Source organism: Lissotriton helveticus, chromosome 1_1, assembly GCF_964261635.1.
Source record: "Lissotriton helveticus chromosome 1_1, aLisHel1.1, whole genome shotgun sequence".
Taxonomy (NCBI): domain Eukaryota; kingdom Metazoa; phylum Chordata; class Amphibia; order Caudata; family Salamandridae; genus Lissotriton; species Lissotriton helveticus.
In genome coordinates this window covers 1,206,635,326-1,206,662,732 of record NC_136057.1, presented here as the reverse complement: position 1 = coordinate 1,206,662,732, position 27,407 = coordinate 1,206,635,326, and the positions used below count along the sequence as shown (strand labels likewise).

Here is a 27,407-nt window from a genome sequence, read left to right as displayed (position 1 = left end):
TTTCCGCAGGTTCCTGGGGATAAAGAGTCCAGAAAGCAGGATCAAGCTGCCAAGAAGGTCTTCTCCTCAGCCAGTATGGCGTTAAAGTCAACTAACGCAACTTGTCTGATGGGACGGTATGTCCATGCCTTGATGGATTCTGTCAAACAGTTGGTTCCGAAAATCCCTGAGGAGGATAGAAAGGATTTTCAGGAGGTGATATCGGACACTCAGACTGCTGCTAGACAGGTGATTCAGAGTGGGCTGGACACTGCTGATTCGGTGGCGAGGGTCATGGGCTCTTCCGTGGCCACTAGGAGAGCTGCATGGCTTAAAACATCGGAGTTCTCTACAGATGTTCAGTCTGTTTTGATGGACCTGCCTTTTGATGGCTCAGGATTGTTTGGCAAGAAGGCTGATGCTGCCTTGGAATGTTTTAAAGCCAGTAGGGCCACTGCGAAATCTTTGGGCCTTCAGTCCCGGGGTACTACTGGAAGACGCTTCAGAGGTTTTGGCAGATCTTCCTTTCGTTCCTACAGACCATCTCAGCAACAGCCACAGCAACAGCAAAATACGCTGTATAAATCATACAGGGGCAGGCAAAGAGCCCGTCCTAGAGGACGTCAGGCTTCCTCCTCCTCCTCTTCTTCCCCTTCCCAACCCCCTGCCAACGCAGCAAAGCAGCCCTAGATCCGCCATTCCAGATCATGTGGTCCCAGTGGGGGGCCGGCTTACCCATTTTCTGCAAGATTGGGAATTGATAACATCAGATCTTTGGGTTCTCAATCTTGTAGAGAATGGGTATGCTCTTCCTTTTCGGGAGTTTCCCCCAAATTATCCTCCTTGCCAGGGTTATTGTTCGGAGGACCACCTGCTTCTCTTGCAGGAAGAAGTCTTGGCACTTTTTCGAAAAGGTGCGATAGAGGTGGTTCCAGAGCAGGAAAGGGGTCGGGGATGCTACTCCCGGTATTTCCTGATCACCAAAAAGGATGGCAGATTTCGGCCATTTCTGGATCTCAGGATCTTGAACCTTTACCTGAAACAGGAAAAGTTCAAGATGCTCACTCTTGCACAGGTTATTCAAGCGCTGTTGGAAGAGGACTGGATGGTGTCAATCGACTTGCAGGATGCGTATTTTCATATTCCCATCTTGAAGTCGCACAGAAAGTATCTCCGTTTTACGGTTGGATCACAACACTACCAGTTTGTAGTCCTTCCGTTTGGCCTTACTACTGCGCCTCGAGTCTTCACCAAGGTGATGGCAGTGGTGGCAGCTCATCTCAGGAGGTCGGGGATACCTGTATTCCCGTATCTGGACGACTGGCTGATCAAAGCGGAGTCGCCGGAGAAGGTGCTTCATCATCTGCAGGAGAAAACTCAGTTGTTGCACAGGTTGGGTTTTTCGATAAATGTACCCAAGTCTCACCTGGTGCCCTCACAGCGCAACCTGTTCATAGGTGCGGTACTGGACACTACTGTGTGTCGTGCATTCCCTCCTCCTCAAAGGATTCGCGACATACAGGAAATGATTCCTTTGTTCTACAATGGAGCGGTTGTTCCAGTCCTGAAGGTTCTTCGCCTGCTCGGTCTGATGGCTTCTTGCATTCTGTTGGTCAATCATGCAGGCTGGCACATGAGGGCACTCCAGTGGTGCCTCCGCAGGCAGTGGTATCAGCACAACGGAGATCTCAGGGAGTCAGTGAAGATCTCCAGAGAAGCTGCAGCGGATCTGTCTTAGTGGAGCGTGGAAGGCAATCTGTCACAAGGAAAGCCTTTTCAACTTCCTCCATCTGTGGCCACAGTGATAACGGATGCATCCACTCTCGGGTGGGGTGCTCATCTGGGAGACCTGGAGGTCAAGGGTCTTTGGTCTCCAGAGGAAAGGTTGCTTCACATCAACCTTTTAGAGTTGCGGGCGATACGTCTGGCACTCAAGGCCTTCCTCCCTTCCCTTCGCGGTGTATCAGTGCAGGTCCTGACGGACAACACGACCGCGATGTGGTACATCAACAAGCAGGGAGGAGTGGGGTCGCAGTGTCTCTGCAGAGAGCCTCTGCGCCTCTGGTCCTGGGTTCAGGACCATCAGATTTGTCTGATGGCAAATCATCTGGCCAGAGTTCAGAACGTTCGTGCAGACAGTCTCAGTCGGCAGTTCTCTGCCGATCACGAGTGGAGGCTTCACACGGAGGTTGTTCACGACATCTTTCGGATGTGGGGGACTCCTCAGGTGGACCTGTTCGCCATTCACGAGAATGCTCACTGCCTGTCATTCTGCAGTCTCCAGTATCCAATGCAAGGGGCCTTGGGGGACGCGTTTCAGTTGAGTTGGAACTCGCAACTCCTTTACGCGTTTCCTCCCATACCTTTGATTCCTCGGGTTCTGAGGAAGATTCGCCAAGACCGGGCCCAAGTTACATTGATCGCCCCGGATTGGCCAAGAAGGGTGTGGTACTCAGACCGTCTCCACCTCTCCTCTCACCCTCCGCTCCGTCTCCCTCACAGGGCAGATCTCCTCTCCCTGATGGAGGGGCAGGTTCTACACCCCCACCTCCAGACCTCACATCTTCATGCCTGGAGATTGAACGGGGCAACCTGAGTTCTTTTTCTCTCCCGCCTGACGTGGTGGATGTCATCTTGTCAGCCAGGCGTGACTCCACTAAGTCCATCTATTCTTATAGGTGGTCAAAATGTGTTACTTGGTGCAGGGAGAAGTCTACTGACCCTTTGAGGGCCCATTTATCTGATGTTCTCCAGTTTGCCCTCTCTCTGGCGCAACAGGGGCATGCTGTTGCCACAGGGCAAGGGCTATCTTTCAGCGCTGTCGGCTTTTATCGGTTTGCCTGACCAGTCTTCACTTTTTAAATCTCCTGTGGTTTTAAGGTTTTTGAAGGGCCTCACAAATAAGTTCCCTCCTACTCCTTTTATTGTGCCTCAGTGGGACTTAAATCTTGTCTTGACTTTTCTGATGGGTGCTCCTTTTGAGCCTCTTCACAAATGTCCTATGAGGCTTCTTACTCTCAAAACGGTTTTCCTCGTTGCGATAACCTCGGCAAGGAGGGTAAGTGAGCTTCAAGCTCTTAGTCACAAGCCCCCTTTCTTGACCATTCATGCTGATCGAATGGTTCTTAGGACCAGGGCTGCTTTTCTGCCAAAGGTGGTGACTCTTTTCCACCTTGGTCAATCCATTACCCTTCCTACCTTTTATCCTGCCCCACACTCTTCCAAGGAGGAGAAGAGATTACACCGTCTGGACCCCAAGAGGGCGGTGTCTTTTTACCTGGACAGAACTAAAGACTGTCGAGTGGATGACCAGCTCTTCATTGGCTTTGCTGGCTGCAAGAGAGGAAGAGCGGTCCATAAGAGGACTTTGTCAAGATGCATCGTCCTCTGTATTAAGATCAGCTACTCTTTGGCCGGTAAGGAACCACCAGAGGGTATAAGGGCTCATTCTACTAGAGCTAAGTCTTCGACCTCCGCATTGGCTAGAGGTGTGCCTGTAGAGGATATTTGTAGAGCGGCAACTTGGTCTTCCCTCCACACATTCGCGAAGCATTACTGCTTGGATTCCGAAGTGAGGGGGGACGGTCACTTTGCACGCTCTGTCCTTAAGGCTTTCCTGGTCTAGAAGAGTGGACACCCTCCTCCGGGAGTGGGGACTGCTGTGGGACTCTATTCACAAGGTGAGGAATCCACACGGCAGATGTATCTATCAGAAGAACAAGTTACTTACCTTTGGTAACGCTTTTTCTGGTAGATACAATATCTGCCTGTGGATTCCTCACTGACCCACCCGCCTCCCCGTTGTCCACTCTTCTATGCCAGAGTTTCTATTATGTATTTGTTTATTTCAAATGTTTTGTTGCATTTGCTTCACACTGTGTGTGTTACCTTGATATTTGTACTGCGTATACTGGGTATATGTCTACTGTCATTGGTCCGTCCGTGTGCCTCGAAGGCACGGAAAAAAGGGCGGAACTGATGTCATCACGCCGGCGTGGGCCTATTATAGGCGTCGGTGACGTCAGCGGAGTCGCGAGCGGTGCTGTGCCTCTATGACGTCCAAGTCCACGTCGGCGCGAAGCTACGAAAAGAATTTCCGAATGTTGCTGGAGCAAGGGGGATATTCACAAGGTGAGGAATCCACAGGCAGATATTGTATCTACCAGAAAAAGCGTTACCGAAGGTAAGTAACTTGTTCTTTAGGCACGCACAGGTAGCGCATAGCATCCCTCCTCATCTATGACAAAATCTAGCATCTGAAAGGGGATAATCGTTTGAATCCAAATGAGGACTCCCTGCGCATACGCTAAGTATGTGGTTGTGTGGATTGTGCCCTCCAACATTCAAGTAGGCACTCAAGATCTTCCTTCGTAGTGTGTCTCTTGCAATAGAATAATCTGGGCTTTCTGATGCTTTATGTAGGAATAGACCGTATCGCTTGCTAGCAGTGTGCATACCTCGTACGTGAAGCGTGAGGAAGCAAAAATCTGAGTTTGTACTTATGTTGCTGCATGGGTGGGGGATCTGAGGGAGGAGGCGCTCATCGCTGGGGGTAGCATCTAATTGGTGTCCCTCATCCATCTTGGGGGGTATATATTCCTGCTCTGCCACGATAGGCCAATCTAGAGGGAGTAGCTGAGGGTAAAAAAAAAAAACATGGTATGGTTAAAAAATTGTTTTTTTACAGAAGGAGCCTACTGCAACAGTCATACATCCAAACCAGATTTCTATACTTGGAGACCTAAGGTCGAGTTGAGGGTAACCAAGCTTAGGTGGCAAGACTGTCGCTCATGGGCCCATGTTTGTAAGGAGAAAACGGCGGGTGGTGGCCCCCAGTTAGTGGGTGCCCGAAGGGGTCTCCTGATGAGACGCCTAGATAAGGAAGGCATGGCATAAAGTTGTTAATCTCTTTACATTGATGTGGCTGCACATTGTGCATCCAGGCTAAAGTAAACAAGCACTCTGATATTCATAAAACTTCACATAAGACCCATACAGTAGTTTACAATATTATTAGTAGCTTTTTACGAAGACTTTCCTACTGTTCAGCTTTGCTGTAAAAGAAAAACCAGTGAGGTGTAGAGGTAGCAATAAATATGAAAACCAAGGTAATATGCGGCGCTTTTTAAGCCTCTATTAAGGGACAAAATAAACCCCCTCGAGGTATAAAATGTCAAGTTTGATTCGCACTGGTACTTTTTTTAGAAACTAAGCAGAGCATCTTTATTTTGTTTTATTTTTTTTGTACGCATACAAATTGCATACAGCCAATTTCCGTGTACAGGTGCAATCTGCCCGGCAAGGTCTTCAAATTGACTGCCTGCGGAAATTAATATGACGCCACTTTTTAGCAAGGCTAGTGAATATCAATTACTTGACATGTCCTGAATAACTGCAGTCAGGCTGCGAAGTTAGAGTGAAAAAAAGCTTATCAAAAGCATTAAACATTATCAGAAACTTCCAAACTTCATACACTGCCGCCAATGTATGAAAAAATCAGCATTGTCATAAATATCTCATCGAATTTAAAATTGACTGCATACCCAATAAAAGTAATAAAGCTCAACGTTCGCATCCCATTCAAGTGCTTACTTTGAGAAAAAGGGTCTTCTCTTGTGACCACAAGACCTTTCCACTCCCGAAACTGTGAAAATGAAGTTAGTGACAGGTGACACTAGTAAGGTCACTGGCCAAATAATACGTTAATAACAAACATCCTTGGCATCTTGAGATGCGTTTGACAACTTAGATACAGACGGCTGCACCACTCTTCACGCCCCATTAGGAATTTTAATACTAGCTGTTTTTCCAGGAACCAGATCACTGCCTTTGCTGGCATGCGAAAAAAAATAGCATTTAATGTTTCCTCTCATCAATTTTCCTTTGTTGTTTTAGGTAATATGTGTGACTTCTAACAAAACCATCATGACCGTACATGCTGTTGCTTCAGCTAACATAATCTATCTTGTAAGCTTTGTCCGTGAGTGAAATATAATGCGTTCAATGTGTGTAGCTTTCCCTACCTCGGGAGCAGTCCGGCCTCTCGTAGGGCCGATGGCTATCACACTGATAACCCAGCCACAAGTTGATGCAGCATCTCCTGTTTTGACAAGGACAGGTTTTGCACCCCTCCTCTCTGTGATATCCTGTTTTGACGTTTAACGATCTTTCGGTGGATCCAGCCAGCGGGGTAGTAACGCTGTAATCGATGTGAATGTCCTGAAGACAACCGACAAGCCAGGACACAGGTTGGCCATTATCGGTCCGAGTGTTCTGCTCATCACTTGTCACCGCCTGCTGGAATCCCCCCGAAAAATGTGCTCTGAAAGGTAAGTGTCAGTGGGTGATTGGCCACCGTGGTGGCAGATGTTTGCACATTTTTCAATGCAAGAGTTGTCGAGTACTTTGAGAGTAACTGCTCCAGCTAAGGTTACGTCTACTGCATGTTATTCTCCATCACTGACCGCGCAACATGTAAGAGCACCTTGAGCTGCATGTAGACATAGAGGGACACCGATAAATAGCCGTTCCAAAGATCCAGCCTTAGGAATGTTTCTGAAGGTCCTTTGCCGTTAGTGCGTGCGCTCGGGCTCTGCAGCTGCTTAGAAAGTGAAAGTGCACACGGCGCGCCAAACGTAAGCAAAGCACGTCGTGCCATATACAGAAATGGTCCTTACAAGAATAAAAAACAAACATTGACAATGCAATAGGACTAGTATTTATGCGAGACCTATTGCATTGAAAACGGAAGTGCCAGCAGGCAAGAAGACACAAACGGGAGTTGGGGGGGAGGGGGGAAGAGAGAGAGAGTCACAGACTGAGGGAGGGGGCGGGTGGGGAGACAGGGAAGAAAATAGTTTTAGGAGTAATGGGGCCAATAGCCATGGAAGGATAATACAAATGATGAATGAGGAGGGACCTTCAAGCCTCAAACCAATCGAAAGGCAGCATTTAAGACAAAAGCCAATGGGCAGAGAGTGGGTGGAGCTGCCACGCTACCGTATATACTGCATGCCTCGCTAGGCGAGACCTAAAAATAGAGTTCAGGTATATTGGTGCAAGCTGCACCTAGCAGACGTGCTTTAATAAGTGTCTGCGGTTTGCGGGGTCACACTCTGAGGAGTCAATGAGCCCTGCTGCGATTTGTCCAAGAGGAGAGTGTCCTAATCTGTGGTGAAGACGTGTGGGCCCTTATCTTCATCAATGTCAGTGGTAGTGGTTCCCACGGCGGCAGCCTGCTTGGAGGGACTGGCGCTTAGTTTCTATGATCCGTTCCAAGTTTGGAGAAGGTAATCTGTGAGGATCGTGATGCAGCGGTACGTTTGATTTTCCTCCGCCGGGTCTAGCGCAAATTGGCGACTTGTGAGTGCTGGCCGGACGATGTGGGGGCTTCTGTGTCCTATTGTTAGTTTGCCCAGCCCCAAGCTTCTTTGGGATCCGTGGAGAAGTGAGAGGCGCTGTCGACCATGATATTGAGGAGTGGCGGGAACATGAGTGAGTATTGGGCTCCTAATTGTCACAACCAACATTTTATTTTGAGAAAGAAGGCTCGCTGAACTGCCCTACTGTAATCAGGAAACGCCATGATCGCTTTGTCCTCAATCTGTAGAGGGCCAGTGTGGCGATCTGCATGTAGGATGGCATCCTAGTCTTTGAAATGGAGCTATTTCGCCAACATTGGGCATGGAGAGGAGGGGTGTCGCCTAGTTGGTTCACAGTGTGCTCTCTCCACTGTGCAGAAGGGGTGAGATCAGAAGTTGAGGTTAAGGGCATAAACCAGTTCTCCAGGTAAGTTATGGGGCCCAGACCCTCCTTCTGGCAACCACAGAATTCTAACGTTGCTCTTCCGAGAACGGCTTTCAATGTTCTCTGCCTTTTCCTCCAGGTAGCGGAAGAAGATCGTCGCGGAGGAAGCTGAGCTCAGTAGTCAGGGCGCCAAATCGTGCTTCCATTGAGATGCAGGAGTGTTCAATAGCAGCAAACACTTGGTCGAACCTATTGGAAGTGGACATCATTCGGGCAGGATCCACCATTGTCGTTTCTTGTATGGTTGACCGTGTAGCTGCACCAGTTGAAGATGGGCCCAGAGTGGTTGACCAGAGTCTACCCATGGTGAAAAGTCGAGGGTATCTCCTAGCCCAAGAAATCATATGGTACCAAGATGGGTCCTGCGATTCTCCCCCGCCCCCCAATTCCTATGAAGGTGATCAAAAATGTCTTGGATGGTCATCTGATGGAGGCGCCGGGTGGGAGCCAAGAAGGTATCCTCATCTTAAGGAGTCTTCCTCTGTGGCTGTCAACCCCAGCCCCAATGCAATACAGTAGGCATTTGTGCTTCGCTCCAAGCAGGGCTCAAGGGCGACCTCTGGTGGTTGGTATGGCCCTTTCCCATACCCACGCACACCAATTGAGCACCAATGTTGGGAGGGGGGGGTTTGCATGATGACCAGGGAAGATGCAGTGCGTGCGGCGCTGGCTCTGTTTGGTGAGAGCAACAAAGAGTTGGCTCTTGCAGTATTCTCTGCGCCTCAATGCGTGACTTATAGGACTCAAAGTGCATGTCATGTCACAGTGGTGGCAGGCTATTTGTTGCGTTCAGTGGTCTAGTCCGTTCGTGCCAATAGCACAAAGCAACAAGCCCCCTACACGCACACCAACATGAGCGCTGATATGAAGGGGGATTGAGGTCCAGCTTGGGTGTAGGAAAGTTTTGCGGCCCCCCAGCCAATGCCAAGCAATGGAGGGTAGGTGCAGGGATCGGCTCGGGCCCCTGGAGTAGGATGGAAGGAGGGGAGCAAGGAGCAAGTTGATTCTGGGCCATCAAGACCACGATGCACAGCAGGAGATGCCCCTGAGGAAGGATACAAGCTTAGCTGAAGTGCAAAGCATGCATTGTCGTCCCAACACCGGGGCAACAGTCCGCAGCAAAAGCATGCCCCCCTCACGCATATCCAACATGGTCCCCCGTAGGCACCTCTAGGATAAGGTCAAGCACTGATTGTCTGCCCAGCGGCCTAGGCCACAGCCCGTCCTGCACTGATCAGGGCCAGGCGGGCACTGGACTGTGGTTTCAGAATTATGTAGGAGCCAGCAAGCGTGTCCAAAATCCTAGGTGACGGAGGCAAGGGGTGCCCTTACACATTGTCAGCCACTAACAGTCCGCCAAAGGAGACCCAAGCCCAGATGAATGAAGCTATTTGGGCCGGTGAGAGGAGCTTCAGAGAGTCGCATGTTCCATCTTGGCTGGTCTAGCCATGTCGCCACATGTTACATCACTCATGACCTGTTCAGTGACATTGATGACATCACTGATGACCTCATCCAAGCGTCCTTGCTACACATCGCTCATTAACCGGGTATACCATTGGAACTATGATAGTAAGTAAGTGTAAGCTAGAGTACCATCTTTGCCACAGAATGCAAACTCATTGAGCCATTCATTAGAGCCATCCATCTAAAGCTTTCCCACTTTAAAACACAAACCTGCAGTCGGAAGAGGGGATTTAATCTGAAATCCAAAGAATTTTCGCCAGTGTTCTAAAACTGTTCTAAAATGTTATCTTTGCATTTTATGGATTCGTTTAGCTTTGCTCTGTGACTATCAAAGATCACACATCGCCCACTTTTCTAAATTGGTCGACACACAGTTCCTTGCTGTATAGTATTTTTCTTCCCCTGGTGTTATTTGCGTAGCGAGTGGTAATAAGAGTTAGGAGTGTTTCTCAGCAGACGTTTTTTTAAATGAAACAATCTTTAAAATCTTCCTCTTGCCTCACCACGGCAATTATTCATCTCGATCACCAATTTTTTTTTCTTGTCCGATCTACCTCACAATTTGCTAATCTCCTTTTCTTCCTGCCTTGCACAACCCCTTAGCAGCCTGGTGCTAACCCTCTCAGGCTCTTCTCTCCTGTCGCAAGTTCTACTACCCCCCAATACCTGAAAAGGGCCAGTCGGAATTTTGCTGCAGGACTTTCCAACAAGATCCACACTCGAATATTTGGATACATTTCACTGTTCACTGTTTGTTTTGTACTGATGATATTTTTTTACGTATGTACGTTTTTTTCCAGCTTCTCCTGTATCCTTGTCCCAGCGACCTTGAACCGTGATGGAAACAGTACAATAATAAATATAGTTTTGAAGATCTCTAAAATGTTCATACTCATGCAGAATCATCTGTTACCAACAGGATCTTACATTGCTAAGGGTTTCCATCATGCAAACGTTACCCTTTTTATATAGAAAACCTCTAATGTTAGGGGCTAGCAAGTCTTCAAGAATTTGACAAATCAGCAGGCTACATTGTCCAATAAATTATAAATTACCTTTGATATAGCGAAAGTTGCTTTTCTCTCAGTCCACACTTTCATCATGTTCGATTAACTTCTAAGCCTAAAATTGTTCTCGCTTTGAACCTGGGGCTCCTATATGTACTACTGAAGAGACTTTGCATAAACTAGGCATTGTATGGCTCTCGGTGTTTATTTAGAAAGAACAAAGACGCTCAGCTCTTCAGCTAAGGTTTTTGTCAGTCCTGAAGGCAGAACAACAAAATTACACTGGTAGAGCAGTGAGCTTTTAGTGTGGCCAGGAGCACTTTGTATTGTACAATGGCCACAACTGTTTTTGTAGCCCTTGCTGTAGTATGAATTGCACTAGTACATAGTTGGGGCCTCTGCAATTGCAAATGTGTGTTGCTTCGTTTGCATGAGTCTAAAACCCTTTGAAAGGAAACCTCATCTTGCACAGAAACTGATCGGTGGTTCACTTGTAGATCCATGTTTCGGTAATGTATGGCCCGCCCATGTAAAAATGTTACTTTTTTGTTAGTAGAGTGAACATCCCTGAGTTGTTGAAGGTGCATACTCTGCTGAACTAACCTACCAGCCTTGGCCACACCCTCCATATTTATATATATTTTTTGTAATGACTTTTATTCATAATTGCGGTCTTTAATTGTGCTAAGACAACTAGATAATAAATTCCCTGGTTTTCTTAAAGCAGTTTGTAAAATTCTTGTTCGTAAAAGTCTTTGTTTATTGCACCAAAGCAGAGACCAGAGGTCGTAACTACACTACTGGTTTAAAAGGTACCAACGTTAACCATTGATAATGCTTATTGCAAGTGGTACTGTTCATATGCATCATCTGGAAAAGATGGTTCTTTTAGTACGAAAGATCGTCACAACCTTTCTGCTGAATGTCTATTGGGTATTACCTCTTCCTTCTACTGCGATTTTTAGGTCTCGCCTGTCGATGCGCATGCGCATCGAGCAAGGCGAGAGTATTGGGACTTATCCACTCTTTATCCACACTGCAAGGAATCGTGGCGATTCCTTGCAGTGCCCGTGACTTTTAAGCTCAATGCGCATGCGCATTGAGCTTAAAAGCGCGTGCACGTCCGTCTTTGTTTACCCGCTCCGCCCCCTCCCCTTCCCGCCGTGTCGCATTTCTCCTCCCCCCTCCCCTCTCTTCCCTCCGTCTTGTTTATTTTACCCGCTCCGCCCCCTCGCATTTCTCCTCCCCCCTCCCCTCTCTTCCCTCCGTCTTGTTTATTTTACCCGCTCCGCCCCCTCCCCTTCCCGCCGTGTCGCATTTCTCCTCCCCCCTCCCCTCTCTTCCCTCCGTCTTGTTGCCTATGGGCGGCTGTGCTGGCAAGCAGCGCTGCTTCCTCTCCTCTTTCTGTTGAAACAAACAGCAGGGAGGGGAGGCGTTTCCAGGGCCAGCTCACTCTCGCTCTCTTCGTCTTGTTAGGGTTTTCACCACCAGAATCAAGGAGTGACAAACCAGCCAGTATGTACATTTTCAATTCAGAACGCCACCTTTTTTATGCACACTGATTTACACAATATTTCTGCGCAGTGTCCCGTTATTATTTCAAGGCGCTACATTTGCTCGTGACAAACATCTCGCAAACCATTTCAGCGAGCAAAGACGCGCCTCGCGCTGCCTGCGTCTATGTGACAGCGCGAGACGCTTCTTAAAATAGAGCAGCGGTCGCTGAGCTCCGGTTCAAGCCCTCGTAAACTTTATTTTTTCAATGCAATACGTCTGTTCCAAAACAAGCAGGCCCTCGGCCCGCCGCTGCCGCTGCACACAGGCTCCGTTGTGCCGCCGCGGTGAATCACTCCTCCTGCAGGCGGCTGATCTCCTGGGGCTGGCGGGAGGCCAGGGCGGCTGCAGCTGGGCCTTGCTGTCTGTTCTCCAGGCCTGGGGGGCAGGAAGGCTTGGCGCTCACCAGCGCGCCCTGTTATGAATGCTGCCTGTACCCAATGTGCCCTCGTTCCTCGCCTGTGCCCGGACCCCGTCTTTTGCCTCTGGCTGTGGAGCGCTTCTCTCTGTTTCCACCTCGTTTCCCCGAGCGGGGGCCGCACCTGGTACCCCCTCCAGCCTCACACCCTTTACGCTTCCTGTCTAATGAACTGTGTTTCCATCACTGCTCTCTCTCCCTGCCAATGTCGCCTTTCTCTCCCATTGCCCTCTGTCTATGACCCTTCACCAGTCGCTGTCTCTTCTTCTCTGCCCGTCACCTCTGCAAGGGGGTCTCCTTTCTTCATGCCCTCCCGTCCTTTGTTGACATTGTCACTCTCAGCTCTCCTCACGCGCCCTCTCTCCTGAAGTGTCAGTAATCGCGGCCGCCGTTTCTCCCTCCCCTCACCTCTCTCCCTACTTCCCTCGATCTGTCTGTAACAGAGTCACTGCTCCTCCCACTCTCTCTCTCTGTCTGCCTGACGCCCTCTCGCCTATCCTCCTATCCTGCCATCTCTCTCACATCCTGACATCTCTCTCACATCCTGACATTTCTCTCACACTCTCTCCCATCCGGCCATCTCTCTCTCCCATCCTGCCATCTCTCTCCCTTCCTGACATCTCTCTCTCCCATCCTGCCATCTCTCTCTCATCCTGCCATTTCTCTCACACTCTCTCCCATCCTGGCTGCTCTCTCCCATCGGGCCACCACCCTCACCCTCACTCACCCTCACTCACTCACCCTCAACCCCTCACCCTCACCCCCTCAACCCCTCACCCTCACCCCCTCAACCCCTCACCCCCTCACCCTCAACCCCTCACCCTCACCCCCTCACCCCCTCACCCTCAACCCCTCACCCTCACTCACCCTCAACCCCTCACCCTCACTCACTCACCCTCAACCCCTCACCCTCACTCACTCACCCTCAACCCCTCACCCTCAACCCCTCACCCCCTCAACCCCTCACCCCCTCACCCTCAACCCCTCACCCTCAACCCCTCACCCTCAACCCCTCACTCACCCTCACTCACCCTCACTCACCCTCACTCACCCTCACTCACCCTCACTCACCCTCACTCTCACTCACCCTCACTCACCCTCACTCACTCACCCTCACTCACCCTCACTCACCCTCACTCACCCTCACTCACCCTCACTCACCCTCAACCCCTCACTCACCCTCACTCATCACTCACCCTCACTCATCCTCACTCACCCTCAACCCCTCACCCTCACCCACCCTCAACCCCTCACCCTAACTCACACTCACCCTCACTCACCCTCACTCACCCTCACTCACCCTCACTCACCCTCACTCACCCTCACTCACCCTCACCCTCACTCACCCTCACTCACCCTCACTCTCACTCACCCTCAACCCCTCACTCACCCTCAACCCCTCACTCACCCTCAACCCCTCACTCACCCTCAACCCCTCACTCACCCTCAACCCCTCACTCACCCTCAACCCCTCACTCACCCTCACTCACCCTCACTCACCCTCACCCACCCTCACCCTCACTCACCCTCAACCCCTCACCCTCACACAGTGCAATAGGTCTCGGAGCATTTGAGTTAGAGCTTTTAGAATTGTTTATAATTAACAACAAGGGGTGGTGATGGACAGAGTCTCTGAATTAAGCAGAAAACTCTCACCCAGTCAAGAGATCAGGGCTAGATCCAACACCGTTTTTTAGCTCACTGCATCATCCCAGTTTCAGAACCTGGCTGTATGCAAATTAGTCTGTTCCTGTCCCAGTGCATGATGGGAACAGGGCAAACCAAACTACAAAGCCAATTCTTACACTGGAAAGGAAACAAGCTACCGGGGACCGGTTTCTGGCATTTCAGCCTCTTCGGCCCGGCTTGCTTGAATCCTGATGGTGCAGTGAGCAAGGGACTCATGTCTGAGCATACCCTTCCACGCTTAGGGTGGACAAAATAATTAACAACAAGGGGTGGTGATGGACAGAGTCTCTGAATTAAGCAGAAAACTCTCACCCAGTCAAGAGATCAGGGCTAGATCCAGCACCGTTTTTTAGCTCACTGCATCATCCCAGTTTCAGAACCTGGCTGTATGCAAATTAGTCTGTTCCTGTCCCAGTGCATGATGGGAACAGGGCAAACCAAACTACAAAGCCAATTCTTACACTGGAAAGGAAACAAGCTACCGGGGACCGGTTTCTGGCATTTCAGCCTCTTCGGCCCGGCTTGCTTGAATCCTGATGGTGCAGTGAGCAAGGGACTCATGTCTGAGCATACCCTTCCACGCTTAGGGTGGACAAAATAATTAACAACAAGGGGTGGTGATGGACAGAGTCTCTGAATTAAGCAGAAAACTCTCACCCAGTCAAGAGATCAGGGCTAGATCCAACACCGTTTTTTAGCTCACTGCATCATCCCAGTTTCAGAACCTGGCTGTATGCAAATTAGTCTGTTCCTGTCCCAGTGCATGATGGGAACAGGGCAAACCAAACTACAAAGCCAATTCTTACACTGGAAAGGAAACAAGCTACCGGGGACCGGTTTCTGGCATTTCAGCCTCTTCGGCCCGGCTTGCTTGAATCCTGATGGTGCAGTGAGCAAGGGTCTCATGTCTGAGCATACCCTTCCACGCTTAGGGTGGACAAAATAATTAACAACAAGGGGTGGTGATGGACAGAGTCTCTGAATTAAGCAGAAAACTCTCACCCAGTCAAGAGATCAGGGCTGGATCCAACACCGTTTTTTAGCTCACTGCATCATCCCAGTTTCAGAACCTGGCTGTATGCAAATTAGTCTGTTCCTGTCCCAGTGCATGATGGGAACAGGGCAAACCAAACTACAAAGCCAATTCTTACACTGGAAAGGAAACAAGCTACCGGGGACCGGTTTCTGGCATTTCAGCCTCTTCGGCCCGGCTTGCTTGAATCCTGATGGTGCAGTGAGCAAGGGACTCATGTCTGAGCATACCCTTCCACGCTTAGGGTGGACAAAATAATTAACAACAAGGGGTGGTGATGGACAGAGTCTCTGAATTAAGCAGAAAACTCTCACCCAGTCAAGAGATCAGGGCTAGATCCAACACCGTTTTTTAGCTCACTGCATCATCCCAGTTTCAGAACCTGGCTGTATGCAAATTAGTCTGTTCCTGTCCCAGTGCATGATGGGAACAGGGCAAACCAAACTACAAAGCCAATTCTTACACTGGAAAGGAAACAAGCTACCGGGGACCGGTTTCTGGCATTTCAGCCTCTTCGGCCCGGCTTGCTTGAATCCTGATGGTGCAGTGAGCAAGGGACTCATGTCTGAGCATACCCTTCCACGCTTAGGGTGGACAAAATAATTAACAACAAGGGGTGGTGATGGACAGAGTCTCTGAATTAAGCAGAAAACTCTCACCCAGTCAAGAGATCAGGGCTGGATCCAACACCGTTTTTTAGCTCACTGCATCATCCCAGTTTCAGAACCTGGCTGTATGCAAATTAGTCTGTTCCTGTCCCAGTGCATGATGGGAACAGGGCAAACCAAACTACAAAGCCAATTCTTACACTGGAAAGGAAACAAGCTACCGGGGACCGGTTTCTGGCATTTCAGCCTCTTCGGCCCGGCTTGCTTGAATCCTGATGGTGCAGTGAGCAAGGGACTCATGTCTGAGCATACCCTTCCACGCTTAGGGTGGACAAAATAATTAACAACAAGGGGTGGTGATGGACAGAGTCTCTGAATTAAGCAGAAAACTCTCACCCAGTCAAGAGATCAGGGCTGGATCCAACACCGTTTTTTAGCTCACTGCATCATCCCAGTTTCAGAACCTGGCTGTATGCAAATTAGTCTGTTCCTGTCCCAGTGCATGATGGGAACAGGGCAAACCAAACTACAAAGCCAATTCTTACACTGGAAAGGAAACAAGCTACCGGGGACCGGTTTCTGGCATTTCAGCCTCTTCGGCCCGGCTTGCTTGAATCCTGATGGTGCAGTGAGCAAGGGACTCATGTCTGAGCATACCCTTCCACGCTTAGGGTGGACAAAATAATTAACAACAAGGGGTGGTGATGGACAGAGTCTCTGAATTAAGCAGAAAACTCTCACCCAGTCAAGAGATCAGGGCTAGATCCAACACCGTTTTTTAGCTCACTGCATCATCCCAGTTTCAGAACCTGGCTGTATGCAAATTAGTCTGTTCCTGTCCCAGTGCATGATGGGAACAGGGCAAACCAAACTACAAAGCCAATTCTTACACTGGAAAGGAAACAAGCTACCGGGGACCGGTTTCTGGCATTTCAGCCTCTTCGGCCCGGCTTGCTTGAATCCTGATGGTGCAGTGAGCAAGGGACTCATGTCTGAGCATACCCTTCCACGCTTAGGGTGGACAAAATAATTAACAACAAGGGGTGGTGATGGACAGAGTCTCTGAATTAAGCAGAAAACTCTCACCCAGTCAAGAGATCAGGGCTAGATCCAACACCGTTTTTTAGCTCACTGCATCATCCCAGTTTCAGAACCTGGCTGTATGCAAATTAGTCTGTTCCTGTCCCAGTGCATGATGGGAACAGGGCAAACCAAACTACAAAGCCAATTCTTACACTGGAAAGGAAACAAGCTACCGGGGACCGGTTTCTGGCATTTCAGCCTCTTCGGCCCGGCTTGCTTGAATCCTGATTTTGTCCACCCTAAGCGTGGAAGGGTATACTCAGATGTGAGTCCCTTGCTCATTGCACCATCAGGATTCAAGCAAGCCGGGCCGAAGACGGCTGTAATGCCAGAAACCGGTCCCCGGAAGCTTGTTTCCTTCCCAGTGTAAGAATTGGCTTTTGTAGTCTGGTCTGCCCTGTTCCCATGATGCACTGGGCCAGGGACAGACTAATTTGCATACAGCCAGGTTCTGAAACTGGGATGGTGCAATGAGCTAAAAAACGGTGTTGGATCTAGCCCTGATCTCTTGACTGGGTGAGAGTACTCTGCTTAATTCAGAGACTCTGTCCATCACCACCCCTTGTTGTAAATAATTTTGTCCACCCTAAGCGTGGAAGGGTATACTCAGATGTGAGTCCCTTGCTCATTGCACCATCAGGATTCAAGCAAGCCGGGCCGAAGACGGCTGTAATGCCAGAAACCGGTCCCCGGAAGCTTGTTTCCTTCCCAGTGTAAGAATTGGCTTTTGTAGTCTGGTCTGCCCTGTTCCCATGATGCACTGGGCCAGGGACAGACTAATTTGCATACAGCCAGGTTCTGAAACTGGGATGGTGCAATGAGCTAAAAAACGGTGTTGGATCTAGCCCTGATCTCTTGACTGGGTGAGAGTACTCTGCTTAATTCAGAGACTCTGTCCATCACCACCCCTTGTTGTAAATAATTTTGTCCACCCTAAGCGTGGAAGGGTATACTCAGATGTGAGTCCCTTGCTCATTGCACCATCAGGATTCAAGCAAGCCGGGCCGAAGACGGCTGTAATGCCAGAAACCGGTCCCCGGAAGCTTGTTTCCTTCCCAGTGTAAGAATTGGCTTTTGTAGTCTGGTCTGCCCTGTTCCCATGATGCACTGGGCCAGGGACAGACTAATTTGCATACAGCCAGGTTCTGAAACTGGGATGGTGCAATGAGCTAAAAAACGGTGTTGGATCTAGCCCTGATCTCTTGACTGGGTGAGAGTACTCTGCTTAATTCAGAGACTCTGTCCATCACCACCCCTTGTTGTAAATTATTTTGTCCACCCTAAGCGTGGAAGGGTATACTCAGATGTGAGTCCCTTGCTCATTGCACCATCAGGATTCAAGCAAGCCGGGCCGAAGACGGCTGTAATGCCAGAAACCGGTCCCCGGAAGCTTGTTTCCTTCCCAGTGTAAGAATTGGCTTTTGTAGTCTGGTCTGCCCTGTTCCCATGATGCACTGGGCCAGGGACAGACTAATTTGCATACAGCCAGGTTCTGAAACTGGGATGGTGCAATGAGCTAAAAAACGGTGTTGGATCTAGCCCTGATCTCTTGACTGGGTGAGAGTACTCTGCTTAATTCAGAGACTCTGTCCATCACCACCCCTTGTTGTAAATAATTTTGTCCACCCTAAGCGTGGAAGGGTATACTCAGATGTGAGTCCCTTGCTCATTGCACCATCAGGATTCAAGCAAGCCGGGCCGAAGACGGCTGTAATGCCAGAAACCGGTCCCCGGAAGCTTGTTTCCTTCCCAGTGTAAGAATTGGCTTTTGTAGTCTGGTCTGCCCTGTTCCCATGATGCACTGGGCCAGGGACAGACTAATTTGCATACAGCCAGGTTCTGAAACTGGGATGGTGCAATGAGCTAAAAAACGGTGTTGGATCTAGCCCTGATCTCTTGACTGGGTGAGAGTACTCTGCTTAATTCAGAGACTCTGTCCATCACCACCCCTTGTTGTAAATATTTTGTCCACCCTAAGCGTGGAAGGGTATACTCAGATGTGAGTCCCTTGCTCATTGCACCATCAGGATTCAAGCAAGCCGGGCCGAAGACGGCTGTAATGCCAGAAACCGGTCCCCGGAAGCTTGTTTCCTTCCCAGTGTAAGAATTGGCTTTTGTAGTCTGGTCTGCCCTGTTCCCATGATGCACTGGGCCAGGGACAGACTAATTTGCATACAGCCAGGTTCTGAAACTGGGATGGTGCAATGAGCTAAAAAACGGTGTTGGATCTAGCCCTGATCTCTTGACTGGGTGAGAGTACTCTGCTTAATTCAGAGACTCTGTCCATCACCACCCCTTGTTGTAAATTATTTTGTCCACCCTAAGCGTGGAAGGGTATACTCAGATGTGAGTCCCTTGCTCATTGCACCATCAGGATTCAAGCAAGCCGGGCCGAAGACGGCTGTAATGCCAGAAACCGGTCCCCGGAAGCTTGTTTCCTTCCCAGTGTAAGAATTGGCTTTTGTAGTCTGGTCTGCCCTGTTCCCATGATGCACTGGGCCAGGGACAGACTAATTTGCATACAGCCAGGTTCTGAAACTGGGATGGTGCAATGAGCTAAAAAACGGTGTTGGATCTAGCCCTGATCTCTTGACTGGGTGAGAGTACTCTGCTTAATTCAGAGACTCTGTCCATCACCACCCCTTGTTGTAAATCATTTTGTCCACCCTAAGCGTGGAAGGGTATACTCAGATGTGAGTCCCTTGCTCATTGCACCATCAGGATTCAAGCAAGCCGGGCCGAAGACGGCTGTAATGCCAGAAACCGGTCCCCGGAAGCTTGTTTCCTTCCCAGTGTAAGAATTGGCTTTTGTAGTCTGGTCTGCCCTGTTCCCATGATGCACTGGGCCAGGGACAGACTAATTTGCATACAGCCAGGTTCTGAAACTGGGATGGTGCAATGAGCTAAAAAACGGTGTTGGATCTAGCCCTGATCTCTTGACTGGGTGAGAGTACTCTGCTTAATTCAGAGACTCTGTCCATCACCACCCCTTGTTGTAAATAATTTTGTCCACCCCAAGCGTGGAAGGGTATACTCAGATGTGAGTCCCTTGCTCATTGCACCATCAGGATTCAAGCAAGCCGGGCCGAAGACGGCTGTAATGCCAGAAACCGGTCCCCGGAAGCTTGTTTCCTTCCCAGTGTAAGAATTGGCTTTTGTAGTCTGGTCTGCCCTGTTCCCATGATGCACTGGGCCAGGGACAGACTAATTTGCATACAGCCAGGTTCTGAAACTGGGATGGTGCAATGAGCTAAAAAACGGTGTTGGATCTAGCCCTGATCTCTTGACTGGGTGAGAGTACTCTGCTTAATTCAGAGACTCTGTCCATCACCACCCCTTGTTGTAAATAATTTAGAATTGTTTATGGCTTTTTTTATTTGTAATTCTTTAGCATTGGCTACAGGAAACAAAAATGCTAAAGATTTACAAAAAAAACCCATAAACAATTCTAAAAGCACTAACTCTAATGCTGCGAGACCTATTGCATTTCCAATGCTTGTTTTGGGTAGCTTGCTTTCAGCCAGTTGTTGAGGAAGAACAGGATGAGAGTAGTGAAAAGTAACCATGATGTTCATCCTGGTACCCTAGACTGGTTCCTCGCACCCCATCCCACCCCACCCTTAACTGTGATACCCATAAAGCACACATTTGCCGAGCCTTGGTAGAAACAGGTAATTAGACGCTTATAGGGGAGGGACCTAGCTCTGGACATGTGGAGGACACCCCTCTTCCCAAAAACTATTTTATAAGTAACAACATGCTTCAGTTATGCTTTTTACAATCCGTTGGGAGAAAGGAGAACTTCGACAAACCATGCAACATAATGAGGGTATTTTTGTTTTAGCTGTAATGTTCATTGTACTTGTCATTAACTACAGTAAAGAAATACAGTACTGGGCATGAGCAAAATCTCAGTCATGATTTGGATTCCCTGTTTTTCATTTCACAAAATGGTGTCTCAAGTTTAAGGGTGAGCGAGGTGTTATTCAGCACATTTTTCAATTACAAAAAGTACAATGTTTGTTTGGAAGTCCAGCTTTAAAATAATTACTAAATCAAATTTTAATATTACAATTACCTAGGAAGAAACCCATTTATACATATTTAGACTATGGCTTTTGAAGGGAACACACACAACTTTGTATCTGAACTACTTATTTTTGTTTTTCTCTGTAGGTGCTATGGAAATGGAAATCCATTTAAAGTGAATAGAATGATTCGTTTGTGAAAGAAGAGATTCTGCAGATATGGTTTTGTACACCAGGACAGATATGCCACGTAGCTTGGAGGTCTATATTTGCTACTATCCCTCAACATTACGATCTTCATCTCCTTAAAATCGAATTTTCTTTTATATTTACTTAATGTTTTTGACTATACTGCTCAAGAAAATCCATTGGAATCAAGCTTTAACTGTGATCGCAAGTACATATTTGACACTTTCTGCTTACTGAAGATGGTACATGATTGATGAATTATTTGTATTTGTACATGAATGCGGAGTGTGAATCTATGATTATGGAAAGCATAAAGGAGACATTCCCCCAAATGGAAAGAAGTTTTGTAAAAAAGAGAATAAACCATTTTAAAAGTGAGACCGAAGACAACAAAGAAAGCTGTGCTCTTGAAAGAATGGAAGTAAAAAGTGAATCTGAAGATTTTAAGCACACAGACAGCAGTGATGAACAAGGAGATGAACAAGAACAAAACTGCTTTAATAACTCAAACAAGTATTTGTCTACAGAAAATGAAGATGATTACGGAGCTCTATTTTCACAGTACACCAATTCCCTTTATGATGTAGCAATGGAAGCTGTGACTCAAAGTATGCTTTCAAACAGAAATCTAAGCAATCGTAAAAAATCCCCAGCTTGGAATCATTTTTTTATCTCTCCTCGAGACAGTACTAAAGCAATCTGTATGTACTGTATGAAAGAATTTAGCAGAGGCAAAAATGAAAAGGACCTTAGTACAAGTTGTCTTATGAGGCATGTTAGGCGGGCACACCCTACTGTTCTTATTCAGGAAAATGGAAACTTGCCAGGAATATCATCCTATTCATTGCCAACATTACTACCCCTGCAGCTTGCAGATGCTAGTGATCTAAATAGTGGGCTTTCTCCTACAAAGTTGGTCCAGAAAATTTCATCTGAGTTTTTGCCTCCAGATGAAATGGAAGTGGAACATGTTTCTCGAACTTCAGCAGATGAAATCCTATCTGATTTATCAGTTTCTGAAAAATGCTGCAAAGAAGAAGCCACAGATGGGTCACCAGAACATATATCCAATAATCAGTATGATGAAATGCCGGACAGTGGGGCAGAAAAAAATCTTTCAGTTCCAAAGAGTTTATCTGGTTCAAGGAGACGATCTGCTGTATGGAAGCACTTTTATTTATCTCCTTTAGACAACTCAAAGGCTGTTTGTATTCACTGCATGAATGAATTTAGCAGAGGAAAAAATGGAAAGGATTTAGGGACGAGTTGTTTAATTCGGCATATGTGGAGAGCTCATCGGTCCATTGTTCTGCAAGAGAATGGAGGTGGGGCAAGTATACCACCTCCATATACTGCTTCACCTATATTATTGCCTTCATTACTGTCGGATGGAGATCCAACGTCTTCCCCTGGTAAATTGTTTAAAGAATCCATTTCAGTTTCCTCTTCTCCCGATCACATTTCAGAAGAAGGGCACACTAATTCATCCTCTGGAGAGTTATTAATAGAGGATCAATCAGCCGTCCTGTCTTCTTCTGAAGATGTTGGGGATGCTTTAGCATCTTCGCCTGAAAAACAAGGAGATTGTGCAAGTCCATTTATATTTGAATCTGGTGTGGTTTTTCAGCAAAACAAAAAGATTATGAAAAGACTTAAATCAGAAGTATGGCATCATTTTTCATTATCCCCAGTAGATAATCTGAAAGCAGTGTGCAGGTACTGCAATTGCAAGATCAGTAGAGGAAAAAAAGGTGATGTGGGCACAAGCTGCTTGATGAGGCACCTTTGCAGACGTCACCCTGATGTTGTTGGAAACCAAAAGGGCTTTGTAGATGCAGGTTTGGCAAATTCTCCATATGCAACTTTAGCTTCTGCAGAATGCTCTTCGAAGGTATCTGATTTGCCAGCTGTTGTCGCTCAAGATAATCCAGTTATATTCCCTGTCAATAGCAAGAAGACTTCAAAGCTGTGGAACCACTTTTCAATTTGCTCTGCTGATTCAACTAAAGTAATATGTTTGCATTGTGGACGTACAATTAGCAGGGGGAAAAAGCCAACAAACTTGGGGACAAGCTGCCTTTTAAGACATCTGCAAAGATTTCATGTAAATGCTCTAGGAAGCAATGGAGTCCCTGAGCCAGTTTTATCTACTGCTGTAGATTTACACATGCCAATAAGTACAGAACTACTGCCACCTTCTTCGTTAGATGAAACCAATGACAAATTTTGTGACTCTCACCCTGTTGCCAAAAAAATCACAAGTCTTGTAGCTGAAATGATTGCACTTGATCTTCAGCCATATTCCTTTGTAAATAATGTTGGTTTTAACAGACTACTTGAATATCTGCAACCTCAGTATTCTTTACCTTCACCATCTTACTTTTCCAGGACTGCAATTCCCGATATGTATGAAAATGTAAAAGAAATAATTGTTTCTCATTTGAAAGAAGCTGAAAGTGGTGTGATACATTTTACATCGGGGATCTGGATGAGTAACCAAACACGAGAATATCTTACACTTACAGCACATTGGGTGACTTTTCAATCCTCGTTTAGACCTCAGTGTGAAGATTATCACTGCTCAGCACTTTTACACGTATCACAAATAGACTGTGACTATAATGGTGTCAGTATTCAAAAACAGCTGGAATATTTGTGGGAAACCTGGATAACCTCTTTTGGTCTACAAAATGGCATTATTGTAACAGATAATCATAGCATTGGGAAGACTCTAAATGAATGTGGGCATTCAAGTGTGCACTGTTTTGGCCACACTGTGAATGTAATTGTTAGTGAAGCAATTAAAAGCCAGAGAATGGTTCAGAATCTCCTCAGCATTGCAAGGAAAATTTGTGAACGTGTTCATCGGTCAGTGAAGGCAAAAGAAAAGCTGTCTGATCTACAAAAGGAGTATGGACTTCCACAACATCCACTTATTCAGGACGTTCCCTCAAAGTGGAACACATCCTTTCATATGCTTGAAAGACTGATTGAGCAGAAAAGAGCAGTTGATGAGATGTCAATAGAATGTAGCTTTCGTGAATTAATCAGCTGTGATCAGTGGGAAGTTATGCAGTCTGTATGCCATGCTTTAAAACCATTTGAAGCTGCAAGTCGAGAGATGAGCATGCACATGGCCACATTAAGCCAAGTGATTCCAATGATTCACATACTGAACAGAAAGATTGAAATGTTGTTTGAAGAGACAATGGGTATAGATACTATGTTAAAGTCATTAAAAGAAGCCATGGTTTGTAGGCTGTCCTCAACCCTTCATGATCCTAGATACATTTTTGCTACACTTTTGGATCCCCGATATAAAACTTCTTTGTTTGCAGAAGAAGAGGCTGAACAATACAAGCAGGATTTAATCAGGGAGCTGGAAATATTGAGTTCTACCTCAGATGAGCCATTTTGTAATGGATATGACATTGGTTCATCATCTAAAAAAACATTTGGTGAGCAAGATAGCATTTGGTCCCTTATGGACAGCATGAAAAAGACAAAAGAAATCAAAGAGAAAGCTAAGTTACCAGATGAAATTGTGGTTACCTACTTGGATGAAGAAGTACTTGAGCATAACTGTGATCCTCTAGCTTACTGGAATTTAAAGAAGTTGTGTTGGCCAGTCCTGTCAAAACTAGCAGTCAGATTCCTTGGTTGTCCTCCAAGCGTTATTCCGTCTGAGAGACTGTTCAGCACATCTAATGAGAATACCAGTGTTAGCCAATCAAGGCTAATGATAGAACATTTTGAAAAACTAATATTTTTGAAAGTCAATCTTCCTCTCATCTACTTTCAGTATTGACACTCTAATTCCCAGATTAGACCTATTGTCATGGCATACTGGCTATTAACTGCATTTGTATCTAGAGTGGCAATCCTGCTGCAGTAGAGGGGCATGTATGACATCAAATCAGTGACTGTAATTATATTCATTAGTTTCTCTCTTTGGCTTTAAACATGTCTACATGTGCCTTATTCATAGTTCTTCAGGCTGAATATTGTAAATACGTTTTTTAAGACCTTCACACTAGAAATAGACTGTCCTGTCTGTGTATAGTATGGATCTGTAGCTTTTAATCTCCAGAACTGTATATGAAAATGTAAAAAGTTGGCCATTTTTTTCAGAAAATGGCAACAAAAAGATGTAAACAGTTTATTCTGTAGTTTGTTTTATTAAATTGTGGAAAAAAGCAAGGTACTGTATTTTAGTAAGTATAAGTTTGCGGCATTGGAGGAAGGGCCAAAAGTCCTTGCATATAAGAAATAACTAAGTAGTGGAAGCACCCCACCCATTACGTAGAAATGAAAAGAAAGGTCCTCACAATTACTCTTATTAAATCATTCAAACGTCTTGTTTCCATTACAAATGGGAGTTTTTTTTGTAGTCTAGCATTCAGGCTTGTCCCAATCTTCCTATCTCTCCAATATTATAGGATGCTATCCAGCACTGTTAGATCTACTATTGTAATCTTGTAGATTTTGGTAATGTTATCAATTTCATGATCAAATATAATTCTTAATAGATAACTGCCTCACACCATCAAAAAGTTTGATGTGCATTGTTGGTACATATATGCACCTTTTTATATAGTTTTTAAATGTCCATAATAGCTGTTAATTTCTTATTTAAAATCAAACCAAATGGAACAAATATAATTTAGATAACAAGTTAAATGAATTTTAACTTTAAATGCCCTTAACTTTAAATGCCCTTATTATGGGCTTAAGTTTGACTGTTTTAAATGTTTATCCATTTTATCAATGTTGGTCAGTTCAGTTGACTACTATTTGTGTTGCAGGAGCAAGAGTAAATGCAATTCTGTTTCACTGAAAACCTTTTTTCATTGTCCATGATTAAGAAAGCTCAGTAATACCTTTCTTGATCGTCTTATTGCAAGTAAGTATGGTTCCTTTCCATGAACTCAGAATTCCTGCCTCACATGTGAATGTGAAAATTTTGATTTTGTTTTTTTGGTTGTTCAGGATTGCCATTCTAACAGACAAATAAGAGTGCTAAACCCTCCAGCAATCTGAAATTTCTAATGTAGTCTGTGATTGTAAATTAAAACCATGTTTTATTTGTTAACCCTTGTTTAAAAATGTTTTGCAAATTTTTCATGAAATACTTTGATGGGTGAAACGTCATTTAGTCGATTATGACCCTTAGAAAATGTGTAATTTTGTTTAAAATCCTGTACGTAAGCCTAACTTTATTTTAAATTTATCATGTTTACTGTATTTATAAATGGTGAGGATCTTTGTTTCTAAAATTAAACTATTGGCAAATTTTCTTTTAGTGTTTATAGTGCTACCTCGTGTATATATTGGAGCCTGATCACTCAATTACTACTGGGCAGAAAACACACCAAGAATGTATTGAAAGACTTATCGTGTTTCTCCTCCACATGTGTGATAGAAAATACAGTTCTAAACAAACAAGAATCTAGAGCTTGTTCTTCTTTCTGAAAGACTGCAGATCTTGGCCTCTAAATTGAGTCTAGTTTCAAGGGCCAGACAGAAAGATTGCTTTCTGGTCTCCAAACTACAGATCGATTTACAAATGTGGATTTTTGAACTATTGAGTTGAAATAATCAGCATACTCTCTTCAGCGGTCAGACCAGACACTTGGGTTTTCCACATCCATTTTTTTTAAATTTTTTAGATTAAGCATTTTAGACAAAGCAGCTTACAATTTATAGCAACAGTGTGAGAGAAGCTTTAAAATTGAAATGTGTTTGGTGCCTTAAAATTAGAGTGCATAACGAGTAAAACCTCTACATTAATATGGAGCAAGGAATCGGATGATTAAAATATAAAATAGTAACATGTTTTAAAACCTCTTTTGAGAGAACTAGCCCACATCTCGTATTTACTCACTTTAAAGTACCAATAAAGCCTCAGTGCTTATTCATATATACTCATCACTTTTATTGGTGCAGCACTTGTTATGAGATGTTTCTTTTTCTCATTGATTATAATCATGACAAATTTACTTCTCAGCTAGTATATCACAGGCAATCACTCCTAACACATTTACCTCAAAAATGAATTTATATTTCCAATACATTAACTGCTAAAACTTATTCTATTATTCAGTATCAAAAGTTAACCAATTCCTATGGTATTTCAAGTTCTTAGTGTCCAGAAATAATAATCTGCAGACAGATTCTGCAGACAAAGCACACCCAAACTTAATGAGTTCATATTTTCATAATACTTTGACCCCTGAGATAATCCAATTATTGACATTTTTAAATATTGTTCTTTATTATTCAGTCATTTAGCATTTCTGTATTTTCAAATCAAGCCTAATGTCACGTGTGTCAAAACAGTGGTGGGGTATTGGAATTGGTCCAAATGGTACTCTTGGTAAGCAGAGGTATGGATTTGTAGATATCCTTAAACACTGACCAGGGTGGGTGTGGTGAGGCCTCAAGCTGATTTTGACTAGGATGCTTTAGGCCTCAGTGATGTTATGTAGAGAACCGCATTGCCTGTTCTTCTACTTCATTTGTTTTCTTCACTTGAGGGACTTTGTT

At 45.9% G+C, this 27,407-nt stretch overlaps 1 protein-coding gene across 2 annotated transcripts in view; it reads left to right on the top strand.

The window, feature by feature from the left end:
• Positions 1 to 26,158, top strand: part of LOC144822277 (zinc finger BED domain-containing protein 4-like) — a 120,271-nt gene extending 94,113 nt beyond the window's left edge. For both annotated transcript variants that reach the window (XM_078679600.1, XM_078679610.1), the window contains one exon: positions 20,821 to 26,158. In XM_078679600.1, coding sequence (XP_078535726.1) covers positions 21,115 to 24,669 — 3,555 coding nt within the window. In that variant the 5' untranslated portion in view covers positions 20,821 to 21,114 and the 3' untranslated portion in view covers positions 24,670 to 26,158. The remainder of the gene's footprint in view (positions 1 to 20,820) is intronic.
• The last annotated feature ends 1,249 nt before the right edge of the window (positions 26,159 to 27,407 follow it).